This window comes from Parasteatoda tepidariorum, chromosome 4, assembly GCF_043381705.1.
Source record: "Parasteatoda tepidariorum isolate YZ-2023 chromosome 4, CAS_Ptep_4.0, whole genome shotgun sequence".
Lineage (NCBI taxonomy): Eukaryota > Metazoa > Arthropoda > Arachnida > Araneae > Theridiidae > Parasteatoda > Parasteatoda tepidariorum.
The window spans coordinates 79,336,639-79,347,981 of record NC_092207.1 but is presented as its reverse complement, the minus strand read 5'-3'; the positions used below and the strand labels follow the sequence as shown (position 1 = coordinate 79,347,981).

General features: G+C 32.4%; 1 protein-coding gene across 1 annotated transcript; it reads left to right on the top strand.

Moving 5' to 3' along the window:
- The first annotated feature begins 7,710 nt into the window (after nucleotides 1-7,710).
- LOC107450288 (F-box/LRR-repeat protein 6) lies at nucleotides 7,711-10,399 on the top strand. The gene has a single exon (XM_016066046.3). It carries the CDS (start codon nucleotides 8,204-8,206, stop codon nucleotides 9,494-9,496), a length of 1,293 nt encoding a protein of 430 aa, XP_015921532.2. The 5' UTR covers nucleotides 7,711-8,203; the 3' UTR covers nucleotides 9,497-10,399.
- Nucleotides 10,400-11,343: the final 944 nt, after the last annotated feature.

The following is an 11,343-nucleotide window of genomic DNA, read 5'->3' as shown; positions in this document are numbered from 1 at the left end:
CTTTACAGTTTTGATTAAGCGATATTTTTTAAATTTTATCAAATTCATTTTCTCAGGCACAGTTAACCTCTTCGTCGCCAATTCCGAAATAATATACCCACTTTAATACATATGCATATTCCTAGTCCAAACAAATAAACATTTTTTGTTTAGATTAAAAATAAATCTTATTCTTGCAACGAGTTTGACAAAACTTGTCCATAAGGTATGAAAACTTTAATTCGAAGTGAGTGCAATAAAAAAAAATTATATAAATATAATTAACTCATATTCCAGTTAACAGAAAACCATCAATTTTACGTTAAAAATACGTATCTTTCACCTTTAAATTTTACTAAGTATTTGTAAAATTTACTTAAAACTGAAACTTTGAATTATAGCAAAAATTATTATTCAAAAACGGAAAATTTTACTTAAACAAATTCGTTTATTTTAAGAATATTTTACTAACCATTCTTACTAGGTAAAAATAAGTACGTTATTTTTACATATCATTTACGTCAAAATGTACGCAAGTTGAAACGTCAAATTATAAAACAAAGTGGTTATCGAAAAAACTGAAAATTTGCGTAAATAAATTCGAACCAAAAAAAACCGAAATCTAAATAGTAATTATTCCTTCATCAATATTTCGTAAAATAAACGAAAGCAATCTTACCAGAACGTAGTAGGTAAAATCTACTCCGTTAATATTACGTAAGATATACCAAAGATTTGTTTCTAAAAAGTACTTGAAGTAGTTCTATTTTGTCCGAAAAACGCCATTTCCAGGGAATATAAAGTAACAAAAATGAACGTTTTGTGAATTTTTAAAATTTTTCTGCATAGCAGAATTTTTTTAAAACTGGTTTCTCATTAAATATCGGTGTCATATTGTCTGATAATACCAAAATATCTCTAAAAATACTTAAAAATATTTTTTAAATTTTTTTATTTATTATAATAGCCTCAGATTAAAGTATATATATCAAATTCGTACTGTAATGGACAGTTTGTGAATTTTTTAAAATTGTTTTGAAAAGCGAGATTATTTTAAAACAAATTTCATATTGAAATATGCACGTCATAGTCTTGGAAAATACCTATATGAGTCTAAAATCACTTTAAAGATATTTTTGAAAAAAGTTTTATTTATCACGAAACACGCAATTTCCACTGTAACACTAAAATGGAAATTTCGTAGATGTTAGAAATTTTTTTGAATTGCGGGAATTGGCTTCATATTAAAATATTTGTGTCATATTCACGGAAAATACCCGTATATGCTTAAAGATCTTTCAAGAATATTTTTTAATGGATTTTTTATTACGAGAGACACAGTTTCTTGTGTATATATCAACAAAAAAAAACATTAAAATGGATCCGGTGAGAATTTTTTGAATATTTTTGAATAACGGGTTTCTTCTAAAACTAGTTTTATAATAAAAAAAGGGCGTCATATTATCTGAAAATTCTTATATATTTCTAAAAATACTTTTAAAAAAATTTTCAAAAAAATAACTTTTTTTTGGTCCGAATCACACAATTTCCAGTTTATATATAAAAGTATCATTAAAATGGATCATTTGTGAATTTGTTAAATTTTTTTGATTACCTGGTTTTTTTAAAAACTGAATTCATATTAAAATATTGGCGTCATATTTTCAGAAAAATATACCCATATATGTCTGAAATAATTTATAGTATATTTTTGAAATAGTTTTATTCAGTTTGAAACGTTCAATTTCCAGTGTATGTATAAAAAAAACACTAGAATGGACATTTCGTTAATTTCTTAAATTTTATTGAATTGTGAGACTCTAACTCAACACTGGGCGCGGACCGTCTTTACTTTCTAGACAAGCTGAACGGGCTTTAAACGGCTATCGCAGATTGGACTTCAGTTCTTCATAACAGTTAAGTGCCTTAATTACAGACCAATCATAGCTCATTGATAAGAATGATTAATTATAATGTCATTAATTCAATAACACATTACTGGAAAAATTTAACATATAGTGAATGTGTCGGCCACAAAATATTTTTTTATTAAAGTTTTTTATTAAATATTTTTATGAATTGCATAGTTATTTATGATTCAATCAAATTTGAAATTTCATTCGGCAAAAGAGAAATTCCCCCTTTCTAAAAAAATAAGTTCACGACGCCTTTGTTAATAACACTTTTTTTGGGGATAGCGATTAATTAAATTAACTTTCAAAACTTTTGTCAAGCAGTTTTAAACTTGCAATTTAAATTTTAAAGCGTATGATAGTCATATATTGAGAAGAAAGAAAAGAATTCTTAATACTTATCATTTAATTTTACTAGGAAAATAATGATGCCCAAAATTAAATATTAGATGGGAATACTCATAAATTAATCTGAATAATTGTGCATAAACAAATTTAACTTTAAAAAATAAAACGAAGAAACGAATCGACAGAAAATTTCTCGTAATGACACTACGATATAAATCTTTAAAAACCTTCCCCCTGAGTATCATTCTCATTCTCTTCCCCCCCCCTCCCCATTGTCAAACAAGATATTCAGGAACCCTGAAAAAAAACAAATTAGGGAATTTTTTTGTCCGCCAACACAGGATAGAAATGCCAGATGTTATAAACTAGAAGCAACGATTCAGCAATAACGATGAAAACGTTGATGGCAACAGCCAATCAAATAGGTGTATTTAATTACAAAGTGCGGTAGCTAAGCAACATCCATTCAGTCAACCATCCATAACAAGCTTTCTAAAGCCGGCAAGAATTTTAAAAACTTTCGATGTATCCCACCGCTTATGTATGCTTACAAGGCAATGTGTGAACAAGCTTAATATTCTAAAAAGTTTCATTATTGTAATTTTCGTTCAAATTTAAGCAAAATTTTACATGTCTTAAAAGTTTTCTGTAGTTCATAAATTTTAACAGGCTGTCAGCCAAAAATAAATTTTAAAAAAAATTTATATCACTATATAAATGAAATGTAAGGTTTCTACGTTTTGAGTGTTATCCCTTATTTGGTTACAATCGTGAAAAATATAGCCTGTTTTATCTTTTTTTTGAGGGGGGGTAGCATGATTGGGTAGCTAATGGAGTTTTCTGAATTCATTTGTTTTGTTAAATGTTAATTTGAAAGAGCGACTAATATTCCATAGCGTGCTTTTCCAAACTTACACGTGAAAATCAATCTGAAGTAAAAACCCGTCAGGGCGAATTTTAGCCCCTAGCACCACCGACATCTCATTTCAGCTTTACTCGGTCAATCATCTATACGAGAAGCTGTTCAAGCTATTTTTCTTTAAGAAATGCTCACGAAATTTAAACAATGCCTATTATTCATAAAAAAGCAAGTAAAAAATAATACATTCTTCAAGATAGCTCTTCGAGAAACATTTTTAACTAAAAAAGACAATTTTCATGTTCCCACCAAAACAATATTTCGACAAAAAGGAACTAATGGCCACCAGGGCGAACTAGTTGCAGTTATCCAGGATTTATCAACGAAAGTTATATCCATATCCAACCTACCACCATCCGTTAACGGAGATCTAGTCGTTAAGATTACCACCTCAGACAACACTTTCTCGCTTATGAACCTCTACTCCCCTAAGGACCAATTTTCAGTCGACTGGTTACAATCCCTTAGCCGATCGCTAATTAACTGGGGAACTTCAACCTACACCACGCTGCTTTAGAAGTCCAGTCATCGCCGAAAGATGCAAAAAGGTTTCTCGCGTGGCTTCTTGAAGCACGATACTCTCTACTAAATACAAAACTCCCAACATGTTTTAAACCAGGATGCCACTTTTTGATCTTATCATCACATCTACTGACTTTTTTCCAAAACGTACTAAGTTGTATCCTCTAATACATTTGAAAGTGACCACACTCCAGTAAATATCACTGAGGCTATCGCCAACAACAATCATCCCTTAATTAAACAAATTCAAGTCCATTGGAACAACTTAATCTCAGACTTAGAAAAAACTATCCTTGCAGAAAATAACTTTTCGCAAAATTTTCAACTAATGTATCAGAAAAAACTAAAGAAACACAGCTCAATTAAACCGGCTCTTAACCCACGCTTTCCACATTCTTCGAACTGCCAGTGTTTTTTTTTTCTATTAGGTGTAATCGCAAATACTCTAGAATGGCACGCCATACTCAAAATCCAGATTTGTGGAAAATGTATAGAAAGACTGCAGCAGAGTTGCAGAAGACAATCCACTCAGCCGGTAAGAAATTCTGCAATAAAGTCTGCATCAGCGTTTATCAATCTAAATCCATCTATAAAATACTGCTCTCAATATTAAATCACCCTAAGCTCCTTAATGCACCTTGAAGCAATATCACAATGAAGAGCATTGAACTTCATAGTGCCTTAGCACTAGCAAACTCGATTGTAGCCTTCTTCTCTAAATCACCAACCAAAAACTGGCTCCTCCTGGACTTCAGTGCAGCAGATCAAGAATTCAATCAAGTCTTCACTTTACAGGAACATCATCATGCTCTCTCGTCCTCCTTATACAAATCACTAGGGCAGATAAAATTTCCCCTAAAAGTATTGCGCTCTTTCTCAAAAGCAGATCTGCAGAAACTTCTAGATGAGTTAAGCTCTATCTAGACTTCTGGGCAAATCCCAGAGTCCTAGAAACTGGCCAACGTCATTCCAATCCACGAAGAAAGAAAACCTACTGATCTGGTGTCCTTTTATAGCCCAATATCGCTTACATCCACTCTGAACAAAACTCTCGAACGCCTCACTGATTTCTCCCTAAAGACTGTTTTTCACTCTTTCCATTACGGATTCCTTTCATTTAAAGAAGTAGATTCAGTTCTCACCATCCTTCATAACGAAGTCCTTCGAGCTCGACATGAAAAGAAATACGTAGTCTGCTGCTCACTTGACAATCTTGCGACAATTTCAAGCAGGAAGCCTAATCCTCAAACTCTTAAAATTCGGCATCACAGGCACAGCAGGCCTCTTCTTACACAATTTTTACAAACTCAAAAATATTACCGTATGATGGCGGAATTCGCAAACAGCCAATTTTCCAATAAGAAGAGATCTTCTACTGGGGTCAGTTCTTTCTCCTTTCCTCTTCATTATTTACATATCTGACCTACATCTGGGTCTCCCTGGTGATATATTATGCCTTGGCTGCAGTCAGTGTGCGGATGGGTGACCACTTGTATCAGTCTGCGTAGGGACCGAGAGTGTGCGGTATTGTTCCTCGTTAAACTGTTCTACCGTAAAGTGCTCGACTTCGCGTGCAGGTCGTCGGGCTGTCTAAGCGGGGGTGCCATCCCCTCTGCAGAGAATCAAAATTGTGATAGCATGTCTTCGGATCATCCTCAGGGATGTTTCCCAGACCATCACCAATAGCCCATTGTGTAGTTCTAGTGCGACGTGAATGAACAACAACAAGAATCCAGTTAAGAAGTGATATGCAAGATGCAATTCTCGAAATTGTTCTTGGAATCTTGAAATTGTTCAAGGGGAAAGTACCACCATTAACTTCTCTAGAAGACTGACGGCCGATAATTCTAGTTTCAACATTTTTAACAAACCCATCCTCTGGGTAAAAAATCTTCGAATAGTCGGTCTACATTTCTCTAGCTACATGACTTTTCACTATCTCTTCAGAGTGTTAAAATAGAAAATCTCAAAGAAACTCTCTGCGTTTCATTGCATATCAAGCACACGTTGGGGTACTCAATCAGATCACTTGCTCAGAATTGTCAACTCTTCTATCAGGATTCTGACTCGAGTGTCCTTGACTTTGGAAGTCGCATTAGTTTCCTTCTCTAGCCAAACCGGTCTCAGAACCTTCAGCGTACTATGGATGATGCTTTCTACACTAGAGAACACTGCAAGCTCCATACCGCCTACACTTCCGGGTTACTGTTTCCGGTGTATTTTAAAGCCATTTGGCTCGCAACGTGATCATTGTGTTTGGAGATTCCTGCAAACTTGGTATTTGATTACTTATTACTTGTGTTTATACTGCTAACAATACTTGTGTTTCGATGCTAGAGGTGCTAACACTAACGTAAGATAGTGCACAGCTTTCAACAAGAACAAACAGTAATAAACAAAAGGAAAGAGGTCAAATCAGGACTGCCAAAAAAGCGAGTTATTCAAAATCTATCAACCATGTCACCTTTTTTAGCAATCTGTCTATAAATATCTAAATCCCGCAGTGAACTGATCGTTAAGATACGGTTCCCAGCAGATCACCGAAGTCAAGCATCACTGGCTGCGGTCAGTGTGTGGGTGGGTGACCACTTGGATTAGTCTGCGTAGGGACTGAGAGTGTGCGGTATTGGTCCTCGTTAAACTGTTCTACCGTAAAGCGTTCGACTTTGAGTGCAGGTCGTCGGTCTACCAAAGCGGGGATTGTCTCCCCTCTGCAGAGGATCAAAATTTTGATGGCATGTCTTCGGATCATCCTCAGGGATGTTTCTCAGACCGTCGCCAATAGTTCATTGTGCAGTTCTAGTGCAACGTACATGAACTGCAACAACAATAAATATCTAAAACAAATTTTAACTTCAAACTCACCAGAATTAGCTAATAACATTAATATGTAATGAAATACAGCATATTTGAGCTCATAAATTATTTAATTTACTTCTTTTATTGAAAACAAAATTATCCGTTTAAAAATATCGCCTCGCAAAATAAGCTGTAGTAAGCAGTTGCAAACTTTCTGACCGGAACTAGACCAGGTATTGAGCTCGAGATTGTTGTTGCTTACATTTATATTGAAAACACCATGCATACAATGCTGCACTTCATATGGCAACTGGTTTGTCTCGATGATCATTCCATTCCACTCCCTCTCAAGATTTCAAGATTCTACTTTTGACACATCTTCCTACAATCATCTTCCCTAGCTTTCCATCACCTATCTCTCCCTCCACCCAGCTTTCCACAAGGTAAAACGACTATTTATGCATGGATGACCAAGAAAATTATCTTTCATGATAAAGTTATTAAATATCACCTGTCAACTCAAATCACATCAAATGTTTCAATTTACCTAGTTTACCATTCAAAAACAAAAATTTACTCCCTCTACAAGTTCGAGCTCTGATTGAAGAAGTTTTGCCATCAAAATCTCTCAAACTGTATTGTTCTGGCCACCGATGGATCCAAACAATCAGACAAAATTGGTGTGGAATATACCTCCAAAGGGTACACTATCTCGGATCATCTTTCTCCTCATGCATTGGTCTTTACAGCCGATGGATTAGCCATTTTCTTAGCCTTCAAACATTGCGTTACAAGCAACGACCACTGTATTTGTCTAATGGACAGCCGTTTGATCCTTCTGTCTCTGCCAAAAGGCACCCGAAAATCTCCGCGAATCTCTCTTCTTCTTCTTGACTAAGTTGCCAAAACAAGTCAGACAGTGAGCTCTCCCTCATTTATCTGGGCTTCATCTCAAGCAAGAATAAAAGAAAATGAAAAAGCAGACCAGCTTGCTAAACAAACGTTATACCAAAATGTCATTTCACATCTTTCATTACCTCAAGATCTTAGCCAAGCCTTCCTTAGCGAAAAGCTCAATAAAGAACTCTGTGTATGGAAGGGTAGGGTTGCAAATACTTCATTTCCTTCCCTCACCTTGATGGATCTCAAGATCATAGTCCATTTAATCAGCTCTCGAAATCATGATGTACTAATTGCCAGGATCAGAACTAAATCTCTTCCACCANGTAGGGGAGACAGTGAAACGGGTTTTCAATTTGACAGCTTTGAATTATTACCCTCGCGGAGGGAGGCTGGAGGTGCACTATATTTTTGTTTCCACACTTACTGTAGGCTAGAACGGGAAAGAGCGGGCCTCTATATTTTGGTGGCCAAGCAACAGACAAACGCAAGCTACACTACTTTATGCATTACCTAAAATCTATCCGCATACTATAATCACCCACTTATCTCGCCACCCTGGACATAAGCGAGCTATAAGCTGAAAACTGCATAAAGCTCCAAAACAGAACGCCAACAATCATCATCATCATCTTCTTCTCACCTAATAATACATTGAATATATTCAATTTATAAAATTAAGTTGAGTCAAATTTATAAAATTTGAGTTGAAATATTTCAAAATTATGATACTCTTGCAGGATTTCTTTACTTGACCATTTTCTATGTTAGGTTTGTATAAACGAATTTCGTTATATCATTAGATTATTCAAAGTGATCGAAAATGGTAAATATTATAGATTTTCCTAAAGAAATAATGGATAAAATTTTTGCTTATTATATTGCTACTGAAAAGCAAAGTAATTTTTATTTATGCATCTCTAAAGTTTGTGAGGAATGGAATAGCATTTGTAAAGACTACATCTTTTGGCGAAAATTTGATGGTTCGTTGTCAGAAGATTATTTATATCAACTTTGTAAAAGTGGTTATTTGTCGAAAACAGAAGAACTCGTATATAGTTTATCCAAAAAGAAATTCTCTGCAGAAGCATTAACCATTTTTCAATACCTGCCAAACTTAAAGAGAATTGATTTCTCAAAAGTGCGTCATTTGGATGAATCAACTATTACATACGTTGCAATACATTGTAAAATGTTGCGTGAAATAAAATTTTCTCAAGAAGATTACAGTTTCGAACTTCAGAAATTAGGTTACAACATTAAAAAGCGACATGACATGATATTTCAAATGTATAAAATTTCTCCTGAAATGTTAAATGATTTTCTGACAATCCGGGGTCAGAATATGATAGTTATTGACTTATCACATTCCGAAATTGCATCATTTACCAAACTGTTAGTTTTAATTGCAGATTGTTGCCATAATCTTGAAAAACTCTTTATTGAAAACATCAAACATGCTGGAAAATCTACATTTCCTATTGATGTTGTTCAGAAAAACTGTAGGAAGATAAAAGATCTACGGTTAAGTTTTCCTGTTACTTTTTCCCAACATCAGATAAAATCCCTTTCAGGTTTTCCTCATCTGGAAACATTTTCTCTTCCAAATAATGCAGAAGGTAGTTTCACAGACAAAGATTTAAACAATATTTTATTTGATTCCCAAAGTTTAAAAACTTTAGATATAAGAGGTTGTAAATCTATCTCTATTTATGGTGTATTATCTCTGCCTGCCACCCAGTTAGAAAATTTATATTTATCTGGAACTCAACTTCACTTAACTTTAAGGTTGAGGGATATATTGACTACACGGGTCAAAAGCCTTCGTACTCTTGATGTTTCAAGAACAAGTTCAGACTCCATTAACCAAGTTTTAAGTTCACTTGTTTTAGAAGATAGAATGGTTGAATTAGAATATTTAGATGTAAGTAACACAAGAATAAATGAAAAGACAGTGTGTATTATATTAGAAAATTGTAATAAGCTTACATCCTTGAACTTGACTTCCTGTCGTAGTATGGGACGGGGTTTTAATCAAAATTATCTTGGTAGAGCTAAAATTAAAAAGTTGCATAGAGATTTGATTTTACTTAACTCAATTGATCCATTTGATTGACAACTTTTAAAATGAATTTTTTTTAATCCAACATTTTGTAAAATTTTTAATTATTTTTAGGTTATCATTTTTCAAAACTTTTCCAGTTTCTTATGGATATAATATTAAATTATTAAACAGATATAATTTCCTGTTTTCAAAATTTATGTAATTGATGATTTAAACAAGTTATGTCAGCAGTTTTTGCATTTGATGCAGTTATTTAAACAGAAATCTTTTTTTCATAAAAAACATGTTGATGTTTGCCTGGGGGTGACTAGGAGTTGGTCCCTTTTCAGGATGTTTTTTTTTTTTTTTAGTTTCTCATGGATCATTGTTCGGAAATTACCAAGACTTGGCAATTATTCTGCTACAGATCACACTACAGAAATCTCCTATTTTTAGTAGTCTAATTGAATCCAACGCTGTTACAACATGATATAGTTGTTTCTTTTTAAGAATTAATGTTTTCCTTTATCAAAACAAGTTGCCAAGTATTGAATTCCAGTAAAGCCATAAAACTGTAGCCTTTTTTTAATATTTCTCTGATTTATATCCTAAAAGATAGCACAAATTAAACTTCTGCCTGACGCGTTTAACTCAAAAGTTTTCATGTTTTAGCATGGAAGCATATTTGTATAATTTGATAACAAATTGAAACAGAACTATATTCAGTCGCAGATGATTACTTAAATCCTATACTGCAATGGTCTTTTCTTAATATGCAATGGAGTATAAAATTGTGTCAATTCTGATATTTACAATTTTTCTTTGTTATTTTCAGCAGGATTAACAATTTTTTGAATTTTGTTACTTTTTGGTTGTAATCTTGGATAAAAACAAAATAACCAATTTTTTATCAAATTACTTTACTTGTGTGTAGCTTTGTTAAATAAACTAATTAAAGTATTTTATTTAAATAAATATAGTGACAAATTTACCAAACAATTTATGGTTCTAATGCTGTAACAGATTCATCTGATGTTTGAAATTAGATTTTTCAAATTAGAGTTGTTATTTTTTTTATTATTTGTTTTCAATTTTGGAAATTTTCTTTTTAACTAATTATATGAATGAAAGATTACATTATGCTACAAATACTGAACTCGTGCTGATTAAAAAACCAGTAGAACAATATAGTGGCAATGAAATGCTGGTACCAGAAGCAAGCAAAAGAGCAGAGTGGCTGGTAAAAAACAGATTAAATGCCCAATATGTTTTTGTTTTGTTTTTTCAATGCTGAAAAAAAAAATCTATTCTTTATGTTTTTATTTTTATATATATATATGTGTTATATATATGTTATAATTATACTTTTATATATATTTTTATATGTACATATAAAATAATAAAACAAGGAAAAAAATTGTCTTATTACTTTATAAAAGAAAACATTCTTCTATAAAAGTTTCGCAGATCCTTCAAAAACAATTTCACAGTTTTTTTTTTTTTTTTTAGCAAATTTGTTAGTACATTTATCCAATGTTGTAAATAGTTGTAAGACTTAAAAATTTCAAATATAATGATTATTAAATAAAAATAACTATTATTAAATTAATTTTAACAAAAACAAAATATTTCTATTTTAATAATACAAAAACTAAAATAATGAGAATGAGGAAAATATAGCTTAATTTATTGTAGAAATTCAATAGATTTTTTAGCACTAAGTATCAATACAATTTATCATAAGACATTTTTTTAAAAATAGCTTATATTGTCTGTTTTTAAATTTTTGATGAATATCTTTCTTTTTGCTTCACAAGTGTTAAAATAATATTTAAGCCGAAAATTAGGTTTTCAGAAATTAAAACAATATTTAAGAGAATCTTAAAATAGGCAATATTACTTTCTCTGAATTATTAACC